Below are 15,301 nucleotides of genomic sequence, written 5' to 3'. Positions count from 1 at the left end.
AGAATTGCACCCCCAAGTAAGTATACTGGTTGGTGATCTCAACCTCCTCCCTCTAAATATGAAGTAAAGGTGTGAAGTTTTCTTCACCCCATTGAAGATCATTACCTTGGTTTTACCTAGGTTGACTGTCAACTATCGAAGATCACAAAATAGAACTAAGGCATCCAACTGCTTCTGTAATCCTTCCGAGCATGAGGAGAGGAGGATCATGTCATCAGAGAAAAGTAGAATAGATATCAACCCCTGATGAAAAAGGTAGTCATCGATATCGTAAATATGCTCGTATAGGAATGCCTCCCACTCATCAATATAAATCCCAAACAAATCCCAAACAAGGTAGGGAACATTGTACAACCTTGTTAAACACCAATGGTTGATTCCATTAATCACAAACAATCCGATCGAATCAAACATTAGGATTCGAAACTACTAACAAGTTCAGCCTGTTCCCTTACGAAACAATAACCCTTTTACAGGCGCTCTTCTCTCAAACATATTTGAGCAGAACTTTGTCTTCAAAACTGCGAACTCTACTAGAATTCTGTACCAATTTTTTTCTTTTTTCTTTGGATTGGTGCACTACGACTCCTAGACTACATTCCATGGTTAGCAACAGGCAGCAGGGAGCAACTTCGCGGTTTGAATACTTGAATAATTTCCTGAGAACCCAACTCCGAATACGCGAATCACTGAAAAATGAAGAGTATTAACACGATCCTTAAGCAATTTGCACATACTATACAATGTAATCCACACCTCTGCTGTCGATGTCAAAACACTTTCTAAACATGGTCGTTTTAAGGAGACGCTCGATATTTTGCACAATAAGTGTATAACCATACAGTATTCTGCATATGTCTGTCTCTTGCAGGGCTGCATTCAAAAGAAATCCTTATCAGATGCCAAACGAGTCCACTGTCACATGGAAGAGAGTGGATTCACGGGAGACATACTTTCTCACAACATATTATTGAACGTGTATGTCAAGTGTGGAAGTCTTGTGGACGCTCGTAGAGTTTTTGACCAAATGACTGAAAGAGATGTGTGCTCATGGACAATCATGATTGCAGCGTATGCAAGGCATGGTCCTGCTGACGAGGCATTGGCATTGTTTCGCAGAATGCAACGAACACGCTGCCAACCCGATCCCTTTGTTTTTTCAGGCATTCTTTCAGCGTGTTCGAACTTGGTATCACTGGAACAGGGCATAAAAATCCATCAAGAAATTATAAGAAGTGGATTTGAGTCTGATCTTTCCGTTGCTAATGCCCTTGTAGACATGTATGGAAAATGTGGACAAATGGAGAAGGCACGCGAATTGTTTGACAAAATGCATCAACGAGATATTGTCTCTTGGACTGTGATAATTGCGGGATGCACACAGGCCGGGCTTGTTGATGAGGCTTTGGATCTTTTCACGGAAATGCCTCAACGAGATGCCATCTCTTGGAATGCAATGATTGCAGGACTTGCACGGAACGGTTTTGTTGGCAAGGCCTTCGAGCTCTTCAAGGAAATGCCTGAACCGAATGTGGCTTCATGGAATGCGATGATTACTGGATTTTCACAGAAGGGGTTTGTTGATGAGGCCCTGAGACTTTTTAATGAAATTCCTCAAAGGGATGTGGTTTCATGGAATGCAATGATTGCGTGATATGCACAAAATGGGTTTGTCAATGAGGCTCTCGAACTCTTTCAGGAAATGCCTCAACCAAACTTGGTTTCATGGAATACGATAATTGCGGGATTCACATAGAATGGTCATGGTGAGAAGGCCCTGAAGCTTTTTCGACAAATGGAATTAGCAGGTGCAATGCCAAACTCAAAAAAGTATGCAAGTATTCTTTCGGCTTGTGCCAAATTGGTTGCTTTGGAGCAGGGAACGAAGATCCATGAAAAGACAATTAGAAGTGGATGTCAGTCTGATGTCTTTGTGATGACTGCCCTTGTAGACATGTATGCACAATGTGGGAGCATATAAAAGGCAAGGGAACTATTTGACAAATTGCATCCTCGAGCTGTCGTCTCATGGAATGCAATGATTGGAGGATATGCCATGAATGGCTGTGGGAAGGAGGCCCTTGAACTCTTTGAGCAAATGAAACAATCTGACATGACCCCAGATCACATCACCTTAGTTAGTGTTTTGTCTGCGTGCAACCATGTAGGTCTGGTGGATGAGGGCTATTTTCACTTCAATTGCATGAGAGAACATTATCACATCGCACTTGCAATTGAACACTATGTATGCATGGTTGACCTTCTCGGCTGTGCTGGGCCTCTTGATGAAGCAGAAGACTTAATCATTGCGATGCCAATAAAACCAGATGATGTTGTGTGGATTTGTTTGCTGAGTGCTTGTAGAATACATAACAACTTACATCTAGCTAAAAGAGTGGCAGAACATATTTTTGAATTGGACCCTGAAAACACAACACCTTATGTCCTTCTGTCAAATATGCATGCTACACTTGGCAGGTAGGGTGACATTGAAAAGGTATGAAAAATGATGAGAAATAGAGGCATAAACAAGACACCTGGTTGCAGTTGGATTGAGGTCAATTAACAAGTGCATGCTTTCCTTGAAGGAGACATCACACCAATAAATGTAGAAAATCTATAGAGTTGGGGAGACTAACTTGGGAGATGAAAGAAGCGGTGTATGTTCCAGATAAAAGGTTTGTATTGAATGATACCAAGGAGGACAAGAAAAACAAAATTCTTTGTTACCATAGTGAAAAACTAGCAATTACATTTAGTCTAGCAAACACATCCCCTCGGGAACAGTGATTCAAGTTATCAAGAATCTTTGATTGTTTACCGCTAGGCAACCAAGTTCATTTCCAATATTGTTGCATGAGATATCGTTGTGAATGATGTCAACCATTTCTGCAATTTCAAAGGACAGTGCTCTTGTGGGGATTATAGGTGATGCAAGATGAAGCAAGCGATTATTGCTCCAGGTTTGGCTTATAGCAATTTGTGGCATGTTGTTATCATTCCATCGGAGCAAAGGACTCGGTTTATTTTGACTTTTTAAAGCAGTGTAATGTTTGAAGTGCATGAAGATCTGCTGTACTTATTTGGCCTTAATGGAACAAATCAATGTGGGGATTCATTCTTGTTACTGATAATTGTATGCAAGTCATCTAGATATAAGGAGCATTATTATATTCACAAGACACCTTGTTCATCGTTGAGAATTTATCATCAAATGGATTCTTATGATGTATTTATTTTCATTTAACAGAGCAATGTAAAAATTTAGTCCATGTATAATGGGCTGCTCTTCATCGAGTGCTCAAGTTGGAAGGAGGATGATCAATTCTTGTGAAAAATCTTCCATCAGTCTCAGCAAAGAGCATACAATAGCGGTCAATTCATCCGTGTCATAAGGGCAAGGAGGTTCAACTTTAGTTTTTGCATCAGAGAGGGAGAACTTTATTTTCCCATCTTGAACTAATTTTGCAGAGGTCTAGACAAGTCTGTGGGATCAGCCACCAAGAGAAAAACATAAAACAGGTCAGAAGCCATACGTAACATAAGTTGAAATAAAATGTTTATTCTAGCACACGATATTCAAGGTTGCTACTATTGAAGAGGCCAAGGTCATGATGAGTATAAGCGATTCCTTTTAAATTGTAGTGTTAGATGGTTGTAAGAGGATTAAACTTTGAGAGTTGATGGGAAAATTCCAGGGTTTAATGGTTAGCTGTTTTCACAGTCTGAAACTAAAACTTAGAACACTATAAGGAGAGGAAAAGGTAATTATTAAGAAGAGAGATAAGGTCAAGAAAGAATGTGGCTAAGGATACATGACGATATGTGATTCAAAAGACATGGATGCAAGAGGGATTCTAAACTGCTAGTGTGAGGGTACACCCATGTAATAGTTGATAGATATTCCTCCCACTTTGAGATTGAAATGCAAGTCACATGGATATTTTAATGGATGAGTGCTCAAGAAAGGCTGAATATAAAGACTCAAGAGAGACTCTTGACCCATAAATACTCTTTCTTCATAAAATTTAAAATCTTTTACAAACTCAAATTCTCTGGTAAAATAAAGCTATTCTATTTAGAGATTTTGGCAGAAGTTCATAATGTTGACATTTTATAGCCAAGAAGTGGATAATGTTTGAGAATTTGCTTGTTTACAATTCGTTTATGTGGAATTTGATCCAAAATAGCAAACTCAGAAAGAATAACCCTTCAAAAGTTCATAGTGGAGAATATGAAATAGTTATTGTGCTACCCAAAATAGATGTAATCTTAAGACAAGACAAAAATTAAGGGTGTTGCTTCGAATGCATGCTATAATACACCTTTAAAGGTGTGTCAGACAAATACACCGTTAGCTTAAACAATTGGATTTGGAGTAACCCTTGTTACCCCTCATATTACGTGAGTGGTAAACTTGTGATTTTCGTCAAATGACATAGGTGACATGTTGGGATGCTGATGGACCTTCTATTTCTGCTTGGAGATAGTACATTTTGGTCGGCCATAGTGATGATTGTAGATCCTCTTACTTCACCATGATGTTGATGCATATTGATTTAGTGGATTATATGTCTTGGCTCCATTTTTGTTCTTTATGGTTACACTTATGGATAGTTGTGCTATGATATGTCACTAGTGGATGGCCCATGTATTGGCCCTCTTCACATTGAATATCTCTTCTATATGGTCCAGCTTACGACGATGCTTGTACCTTCTTTCACATGTTTTATTTGGGCCATAATCAAGGGTGTTGGGGATCCAAGATTTGACGAAGTTTTCAAGGGTTTGACCAAGCCTATATGGCAATGCCTTGGACCTTTGGGGTGATTCAACATATGATGTGGCACTATGGGGGCAAAGAGCAAAAAAATAGTGTGGAACGCTTGGCCAAGTGGGATAGGGCATTATAGATCGCGATGAGGTGGAAATGTTTCTTAGAAATGTATAAAAACAATTAAAAAGTTGTTGATGGAAAGGTCAATAAAGTTAGTGGTGGAAGTTATTATTCCTAGGATGATGAGGATAAGGATAAAAAATAGTTATTATAAGTCAAGTAATTGGTCTTCTATAAGTGTTAGGAATATCCAAAGTGATTAACTTCATTCCGAAGACAAGTTGAATTTGAAGGTGAATGTTGGAGCAACTATGACTATTCTTTTTCATGTTGACTTCCAGACATTTTCGTGTGGAATGTTGGACTCCTTGGGATTGTGGAAGGCAATTCAACCCACTTGGTGGGCAAACTTAAAGCTCTTTAATGTAATAAAATATTATTAGTCTTATAAGTCGACTTTTAGTCTCCAAATGTTTTGTGGATGAAAAGTCAAATATTAGTATTTTAATGGAGGAGAGAACTAGTCATTAGCAATGAAACTTATAAAATTGCTAGCTCCTCCTCCCATTAGCGGTTGTTGACTGTGAGCTTATTTTATTATAAGCAATAGGTGCTCTTCGCTAGGGGTCAAGCCTTAGTGGCGCCATATGTATATATATATATATATACACGGCGCGTTTCACTCTAATATCTAGGAGTGAAGAGACATAATCAGTCCCTAACACGATAGGAGGGGAAACCCTTAAGCAAAATACCTGTGTATTGGATTGATTCTTCTATGCTTTTTTTATAGCTTTAGCTTATAGTTTATGCTTAATAGACTAACTTGTAGCTACAGTTTGGTTATTACATAGTTCTTACAATTATCGCTTGAACTACAAACGATCATGTGAAAGGGGAGATTCTCATCCCAACCTTAACTACCATTAAGAGGACATAAATCTAAGTGATGGACAAGCCCTCTAGGGGAAATCTTCAACAAGATTTGTGGGATATTGGTGGCACTATTGCTGTAGCAATTGGGCCATCTCGAAAGAGTAGATTCTCCTAGTGGAATTGGATTTATCACCTATTATTCTAGATTGGTTTGAATAGGATAGTTTCAACTCCAACTTCTCATCACTCTTAGTCCTCAAAGGAAAGTTGACAAAAAGATGGTGATGTATCTCTCATAAATAGCATTCTCACAATCAACCACATTTTCACACTTTCCAAGGTAGTTCACACTTCCCAAGGCAAAGTAGTCTCGAAAGTCAAGCCTTAGTGGCACCATATATATATGTGTGTGTGTGTGTGTATATACCACACCCCTTGGCACTATTATACACTCAAATATCTTTCCATGTGTGCAAGAATAATGTCAATTAGATTTTAGATGCAAAAGTTATGCCTCACAGAAGTTGACTTATCATGTTTGACCAACATAATTTGAGAGGATCCCACATCATCCCCCTTTACTTATGGAAAAGGGGTTAGCCACGTGGGACCTATTAATAAGACTCTAGGAGAGTTGAGTTTTAACATATTTCAAGGATTGAATGTGCCAAATTTAACCCCTAGTTGGTCATCGAGTTGTGTTATAAATTGGGTACTAGGAGGAAAAGGGGTTTGATTCTATTCTAGTGCATTTTGTTCCATAGTAAAGAAGAGTAGTTGAGAGTGGATAGGGAGATGGATTGTTTTCTGTAGTAGTTCATTGGACATAGGTATAGCTACTTTTTATTTGCATTATTATTTAGAGATTGAGAGAGCATAATAGCCTCACCTTCCAGCTTGGTTTTCTCACGAAAGGGTTTACTAGGTCATATCTTGGTGTTATTGCGGTTTGTGAGTGATTGTTTTATCTTTTTTCTATTTTTATCATTTATATATCGTATGCATTAATAAATCCATAAATATAAGGAAAGTTAACCCTCATACTATAGATTTTGGATTTCAATATATTATATTAGGTTTGTTGTGACACACTGTCTAGTGGAATACATGGTAGTTTACCGATCAAACTTCTTAGGAAGTCCACATGTTGGGAGTGAAAGTATAATGGCATGTTCTGCGCATGCTAGAGAACCCAAGCAAATAGAAAACCCCAAATTCACTTTGTCCTCTCTCGGTTATGTGTAGAAGGGATTGAAAATCTAGGCTCGAGTCACCTCGAAAAAGTATTTTCATGAACAAAACCTCTCCTTATTTGACCATCTACTTGCCTTTTCACAAAACACTCCCTTGATTTGTTGTTGCCTCCACTCTGTAGTTCACTTGGTCTCTTTTTCCTAAAATGTGTACACAATCCTTCACCAGAGTGTCCTAGTGTCAAATGAGTCTTCCTTAAGGTTAAGCATCAACTGAATTGTAATTCAATCAATAACGATAAATATGTGTTGTGATCATAATCTATTGGTTCGTTGGTTACATATGTGAAATTATGGAAGTGTGTGCCATATGAGGAGGGTTTTTAAAGATTATTTGTCACTAATAATGTTTAAGAAAAGACAAATTAAACCTTAATTTTTGATGACGAGATAGTTACTGCAATAAGAAATCTTCTGGGTGAAGCATTGATTTTTTTCTCATGTAACCCAAGTTTCTCAAGGATGGAAGGAAGAATATTATACTTATTATTTTCCTTTGCCTCTTTGGTAGAATCAAACATTGGACCTACTTTATTAGACATTAGTGTCACCTCACCGTTCTTTGACAATGGGACCTTTCTTTCATCCTCCAAAAATCATTCTTAGCTACAACTTCTCCCTTTGCTTTTTCCTTTTCTATGCTACCTACCTCTTAGATGAATTGCATACCACCTTTGGCTTCAACTTATCTAACAATGGGCCCTTCACCTTTCAAAATATCTATTGGAGCTCTTTCTACTTTCCTCTAAACCCACATTCTAATTGATCTTGGATAATATTTCCAAACATGTCCAGTGACATGACAATTCAGGCATATAAATGAAAATTTCCAATAGTTTGATGATTGCATAAACTTCCATTTACCTCATCCTATCTTGATTTCCTCTAGAAGACACTCTCGAAGGTCCAATTCCACCAATATTAACAACTTTCTTATCAACTTTGGACTATAAATTCACTGTTGTATCTATGAACTTGCCTTAGACCATCTCTCATTGCCTTTAAAGCTTCTTTGTTCCAAAGTTCCATGGAAAGACTTGGAAGTTTCACCCATATTAGTTGAGCAAACCTTTTTTCCTTTTGGAATTAAAACCTGGCATTCACTTCTCCAAATGTAGTAATGGTGTACACCAACACCATTTTCTTGCTAATACTTTTTTGACATTAGCCTCAGATTGAAACTCCAAGGCAAACCAACCATAAATTAGGATATGAAACTTCAAGGTACACCATAAAACCATAACCATACCTTCTCCATCCATGAATGTAGAGAATCTAACAACAATGATTTCTTAATAAAGTTCCTTGTTAGGACTTTCTCCATTATAGAGGTAGTCTTCTCCATACCCACATGCTCACCCATGACCTACCTTACCTTCTCTTTTTTTGCTCTAATGCACTTCCTTTTATGTTTAGTTCTTAGAACCCCTTATTTTTCAAGGTTCCCCTCCTCACCCCGCTCCCACCCCCACATTTCATGTACACCTCTAGGTTGTGCTTATTATGACAAAGCTCTTAATCCCCAACACAATCTTGTACCACAACCTTCCCCAAAACTTGAGCTCAAAACCTCATTCTATACATGTCTTTCTAGAACTTCTTCATACCCACATGCTTACCCATGACCTACCTTACCTTCTCTTTTTTTTCTCTAATGCACTTTCTTTTATGTTTACTTCTTAGAACCACTTATTTTTCAAGATTCCCCCCCTCACCTCCCCACCAACCCCGCTCCCACCCCCACATTTCATGTACACCTCTAGGTTGTGCTTCTTATGACAAAGCTCTTAATCCCCAACACAATCATGTACCACAACCTTCCTCAAAACCTGTGCTCGAAACCTCATTTTATTCATCTATCTCTAGAAACTTCTGCCCTCCACCTCTACATGGATAATTTGTGATCAAACATGTGATAATTACTTTCTCCCTCACAACATCTGACTTCCTTTAAAATTTTAATATTATGTCCCACCTTGAAATCATTGATGCCTTTATACCATACCTTGTCAACTTGATTAAATTAATTATTTGTCGCATCCTCCTTTGTTGGAACCTCTGTTGAGTGTTTATCTAGATCTTCTAATGTTTGGTTTATAAGCTTTTCCTCTCTTGGAATCACCTTGTCTCCTATGGTTTAGATATAGTAAGATGACCTGATTCTTTACGTTTCCTCTGGCTAATCTTGACTTCTTAATTTGAATCGAGTACTCGAACCATATTCCATTTGTTGATAAGTTTGTCCCTAGAACATAAGATATATTTGAGAAATACCTCCTCCCTCTTCAAGTAAGCCACCAACACCTCCATCATTGACCTTTGCCTAGACATATCACGACACCATTGATTTACTTATTGTTGGATAGTATTCAATAATCTTTATCAATCTCCACCTATAAACATTGACTTTTAAAAGAATATAACTATTCGTAGTCAAATTGTAAGGAAATTGCGATTGGGTAATCTATTGGAAATACTGGGGGGGGTGAATCAATATTTTTTACTATTTTTTTTTTAATTGTTCTAGTGATTGCCAACAACCTATATAGATATGTATATGTATACACAGAACACTGAAATCAACAATTGAATTTAATGCTTTTATTAAAACTCAAGACAGTGCAAAGAAATAAATACAATATAAATATAAATCTGATTGTGAATAGTTGCCAAGCTCCAACTTGGGCTTCAGCGAGGCTCCAACCTCCAGAGCAACAACTCTGTTTTGCAGTGGTTCAGCACTTAGGAGCAACTACCCCAATGACTTCAGTTCTGAGGCTCCAACCTCTTGGGCTCCAACCCAACCTTGGTATAAACAGGTATGCTGCTGCACTCTATTCAACTGAGGTTGTCTCACTCCTGCTCTCCTGCCTCTGCTGCTTCTGCTTCCTCTACTGCCCCTGCTGTGTTTTCTGCCTCTTTTACCTCTGCTGCTTCTACTATCTCACCCTCAGGTTCTTCACCACCATAACCGCACCAACAGTTCTATGTTTCTACCGTTTTATACATTCCCGTGCCTTTTTCCATTCGTTTCCGCTTACACCGTCTCTTAGGCTTCCTCCTCAGTCGTTGTTGTTTCCTCTGACTCGCTTGATCTTTCAGCTTCCCTCCTTGATCACTGTGACTGTTAGCTCTGCTATAAGATTAAGCTTTTGATGGGTAAGAAGCAGGTTTGGCAATGCTGGTTGTGCTTGTTAGCTCTGCTACAAGCTTCAGCATGAGAAGGTTATATTCAGGTGTGATAGTGTTGTTCCGTGCCTTAAGAATGCTCACAGCAGTTGGTTTTCCTTTTCTCCCTCGTTCTCCTTATAACTCCATAGCCCCTGCTTTCTCTGTTCTTCTTTGAAACTCTGCCTAATCCCGTGTTTTCCTTGAGCCCCGCTTTCTCTGTTTTGTCTCCTAAAACTTCTTCTTTCCCCGCTAGCCCTGTTTCTTTCAAAACTCAGTGCGAATTCATTTTTATCCCATAAACCTACATTTCCTAAAGACCGGGCACTTAACCCACGTAATCGCACCCATATTAGCCTCTGCCGCATTCGCAATCGCAGCCGTTGATCACCCTCATCCAACGGTTCCCACGTCGCTACGACCTTTTGCTTGCACATTAAACCTCGTGCATCTCCTCACCATCCGATCAAACCCCGCCGCGATCGGACGACAGTCGCACCTTTCCTCGCCGAAACCTGCATACGCGTTAACCTGCGGGGGCGGCGGTTTTCATCTGCCACACGTCGTATTTTGATTGGATCGCTGGCCCTTGTACGTATACCACCGAACCCCGGTGGGCGGTGCGGGGAATACCGCTTACCGCCTACCTGTACGTCTCCCGCGCATTATCGTCCACGCATCTTTCGCGTGCGACGACCGTTGGATCCGCTGCTCTTTGATCCGACGGCTCACATTCACTCTCCTGCCCGTCCTCCCGCTCGTTAACCTGCGTGCATCTTTATCGCCCGCAACCATTGGATCTGCCCGTCATGCTGTATCTGTCGTCCATCTACGCAAATTTGATAGTGTATTTGCTGGGGATTCATAGTATTCTGCCTCCGTTTATGTTAAAGCATATTTATATGGTTTCTACTCCGATAATGTATTAAACGCATATATGGGCTTTACAGGCCCAATAAGCTTCCGATAGTGTAATCGCTAGCATCCGATAAGCTTTGTGGCCTATGCGGCTCCCGATGGATCCTGATAGCGTTATCTGTGGTATATTTGCTCCTCTCGTCTCCATCTACTTCGATGGCTCTGTGTGCTCCTCTTCTTCGGCTCTGTCTACTCCTCTCGTCTCTATCTGCTCCTCGAATATTGCCATATTGACATCAATGACAATCTGTGTCCAACAATCTCCCCTTTTGTTATTGATGGCAATATTCTTCTGCTTTCTCCCCCTTTGACATCAATGGCAAAGGGATGCATATGGACTCCCCTTGTCAAACTGCTCCCCCTGTCCTGCTACATCTTTATGAATGAACTTGAGTGATGATAAAGAAATAACCCCCATCTTTTGACGTAGATGTTCGAACACTTCTCGACGAAGAGGTTTTATGAAAATATTAGCTATCTGCTCCTTAGTACTGATATATTCTAGGACGATGTTTTGTTCAGCTACTTGTTCACGGAGGAAATGATACTTGATTGGTATGTGTTTGGTTCTTGAGTGCATCACAAGATTTTTCCTGAGACTGATAGCACTTGTGTTGTCACAATAGACGGAAATTGGTTGATTTGTACATATGTCGAGATCTTTTAGAGCCTTCCTTCATCCATAGTATCTGAGAACAACAGTCTGCTGCAGCAATATACTCAGCTTCCAAGAGATCTTCTCTCCTTCTTATTTCCTCGTTTTCCGCTTTGAAAGAAATGATTTTGTTCCATAGTTTCTCATTTTCTTCAATGGCACTTATTAACAGTTCATCTACATTTCCTTCCAGCCCTGAGTCATCATCATCTGCGAGTGCCATGAATAATGCTTCTTGGCTTTCATCATGATTGCTTTCCTCATCTGATTTCCTTTTGATGACCATAAACTCATCCTCATCAGATTCATCTTGCTTGGAGAAGAAGTTTTTCTTATTGAACCCTTTCTTTTTATGTGCCATTCTTTTAGAATTTCCTTCATCATCACTGTCATGTTTATGAGGACATTTTGTTGCATAATGACCTATTTTACCACATTTAAAATAGATAAGAGGATACTTTCCTTTAAAATTAGATCCTTTCTTTAGCTTTCGTACAAATTGAGCCAATTCTGATTCCACATCTGACTCATCACTACAGTCATTCCTTTCTTTCCCCTTCTTTGACCTTGAGGCCTTGAATGTTGCATCTTTGGAGCTTGGGCCACCTTTCCTCATTTCATAGGCAATGAGAATTCCATGGAGTTCATCCATTTTGAGGGTATTTAGATCCTTTGCTTCTTCTATAGCGCTTATTTTGGAGTCAAACCTGTCTGGAAGAGACCTTAATACCTTTTGAACAATGGTACTTTCTTCAACTTTTTCGTCCAATCCTTTCAGGGAATTTACCACTTCAGCCACTCGGAGGAGGTATGCTACAATATATTCTTCATCTTCCATCCTCAAACTTTCAAATTGTCTTCTGTGAGTTTGAAGCTTTGCCTTTTTGACTTTTGAGTCTCCATCGTACAAGCCAACTATCTTCTCCCACATTTCTTTGGCCGAGGTACAGCGCATGATTTTTTTAAACTTGGAATCAATGATTCCACTAGTGATGGAGTTCATGGCCTTTGCATTTGCGATGTAGGCTTTCCTCTCCTCTTGGTCTGTTGGAAGAGTGGAAGTAGTTTTGTATTCATTTTGAACAAAATGCCAGACTTCAGGTCCAAGGGACATTAAGTAGTAAGTCATTGTTTTCTTCCAGAAACCAAAGTTAGTGCCATTGAACAAAGGAGGTCTTCCTGATGCTTCGTGGTTTCTCATCATGGTTGCGGATCCTTCTTTAAGCTGTTAGGCTAGTATGAAGAAACTTGGCTCTGATACCAATTGTTGGAAATACTGGGGGGGGTGAATCAATATTTCTTACTATTTTTTTTTTTAATTGTTCTAGTGATTGCCAACAACCTATATAGATATGTATATGTATACACAGAACACTGAAATCAACAGCTGAATTTAATGCTTTTATTAAAATTCAAGACAGTGCAAATAAATAAATACAATATAAGTATAAATCTTATTGTGAATAGTTGCCAAGATCCAACTTGGACTTCAGTGAGGCTCCAACCTCCAGAGCACCAACTCTGCTTTGCAGTGGTTCTGCACTTAGGAGCACCTACCCCAATGACTTCAGTCTTGTTCAGTTCTGAGGCTCCAACTTCTTGGGCTCCAACCCAACCTTGGTATAAACAAGTATGCTGCTGCACTCTATTCAACTGAGGTTGTCTCACTCCTGCTCTCCTGCCTCTACTGCTTCTGCTACCTCTACAGCCTCCGTTGCTTTTTCTGCCTCTTTTTCCTCTGCTGCTTCTACTATCTCACCCTCAGGTTCTTCACCACCATAACTGCACCAATAGTTCTCTGTTTCTACTGTTTTATACATTCCCGTGCCTTTGTCCATTTGTTTCCGCTTACATCGTCTCTTAGGCTTCCTCCTTAGTCGCTGTCGTTTCCTTTGACTCGCTTGATCTTTCAGCTTCCCTCCTTGATCGCTGTGACTGTTAGCTCTGCTATAAGATTAAGCTTTTGATGGGTAAGAAGTAGGTTTGGCAGTGTTGGTTGTGCTTGTTAGCTCTGCTACAAGCTTCAACGTGAGAAGGTTATATTCAGGTGTGACAGTGTTGTTCCGTGCCTTAAGAATGCTCACAGCAGTTGGTTTCCTTTTCTCCCTCGTTCTCCTTATAACTCCATAGCCCCTGCTTTCCCTATTCTTCTTTGAAACTCTGCCTAATCCCGTGTTTTCCCTGAGCCCCGCTTTCTCTGTTTTGTCTCCTAAAACTTCTTCTTTCCCCGCTAGCCCTGTTTCTTTCAAAACTCAGTGCGAATTCATTTTTATCCCATAAACCTACATTTCCTAAAGACCGGGCGCTTAACCCACGTAATCGTGCCCATATTAGCCTCTATCGCATTCGCAATCACAGCCGTTGATCACCCTCATCCAACGGTTCCTGCGTCGCTACGGCCTTTTGCTTGCACATTAAACCTCGTGCATCTCCTCACCGTCCAATCAAACCCCGCCGCAATCGGACGATAGTGGCACCTTTCCTAACCGAAACCGGCATACGCGTTAACCTGTGCATCTGCCACGCTGTTGTACATATACCTGAGCGATGTGGGGAATACCGCTTACCGGTACGTCTCCCGCGCATTATCATCTTTCGCGTGCGACGACCGTTGGATATACGGCTGCGTTAACCTACGTGCAATTGGATCTGCCCGTCGTGCTGTATCTACCATCCATATGCGCCCGATTCATAGTATACGTTAATGCCTCCGCACATATATGGGCTTTACAGGCCCGATAAGCTTCTGATAGTGTAATCGCTAGCATCCGATAAGATTTTGTGGCCTATACGGCTCTCGATGGCTCCTGATAGCGCTATTTGTGGTATATTTTCTCCTCTCGTCTCCATCTGCTCCGATGGCTCTGTGTGCTCCTCTTCTTTGGCTCTGTTTGCTCCTCTCATCTCTATCTGCTCCTCGAATATTGCCATATTGACATCAATGACAATCTGTGTCCAACATAATCTTTATAGCATTCCTAACAAGGCGAGGGTAGCTTAACTAGTTCGTAAATGCACACAGAAGGAGTAATTTACATTATTGTTTATTCCCTATGGGTTTTCAAAACCAATTGGGTATAAAATTAAATTCAAACATACAGTCATCCACAATTAAGTGAGAGTGTATTTGTCCAAGTTTTGATGGGCTGAAAGGTTTCTTTGGATACACGTACTCTTCTTTCCTTCTGGTATGGTCCATGGGGAGTTCATTGCATTCAATGAAATACAAAATGTTCAATCCCTATTGGATCTGAGATTGAAAGGATTGTCAATATAAAATGTTCAATCCCTCTTCGATTCAAGATTGAAGGGATTGTCATAAAAATAAAATAAAATAATTATATTTATGTCTAATTATTGATCATAAAGTAGGTCAAAAGGATTGTTGAGTACAATGATGTCTATACAAAACTAGAGAACCAAAACTATAGATACAATGCATGAAGTAACTAATATCTGGCTCTCGCAAAGAAGATCCAAGGGCTAATAAGTCTGAGGATGAAACCCATCTTTCCTAACATCCAAGGCTGAATGAAGAACACTGAAGAAACTCGACAAAGTTTGTTGGCCCGATGAAGCATTGGTGGAAAGTGC

At 39.9% G+C, this 15,301-nt stretch overlaps 1 protein-coding gene across 1 annotated transcript; it reads left to right on the top strand.

The window, feature by feature from the left end:
• Nucleotides 1-398: 398 nt before the first annotated feature.
• LOC149262221 (putative pentatricopeptide repeat-containing protein At3g23330) lies at nt 399-2,587 on the top strand. The gene has a single exon (XM_089383634.1). It carries the CDS (start codon nt 923-925, stop codon nt 1,652-1,654), a length of 732 nt encoding a protein of 243 aa, XP_089239760.1. The 5' UTR covers nt 399-922; the 3' UTR covers nt 1,655-2,587.
• Nucleotides 2,588-15,301: the final 12,714 nt, after the last annotated feature.

The sequence above is a fragment of the Pinus tabuliformis genome, chromosome 6, assembly GCF_031772625.1.
Source record: "Pinus tabuliformis cultivar Carrire ecotype Pingquan chromosome 6, CPIR1, whole genome shotgun sequence".
NCBI classification, from domain to species: Eukaryota; Viridiplantae; Streptophyta; class Pinopsida; order Pinales; family Pinaceae; genus Pinus; species Pinus tabuliformis.
Note: the sequence above shows the minus strand (reverse complement) of the source record. Positions and strands in the feature narration are given on the sequence as shown.

Bases quoted from the DNA above. Each gene is read 5' to 3' on its own strand.
- LOC149262221 (XM_089383634.1), top strand. From the start codon at position 923: ATGGAAGAGAGTGGATTCACGGGAGACATACTTTCTCACAACATATTA.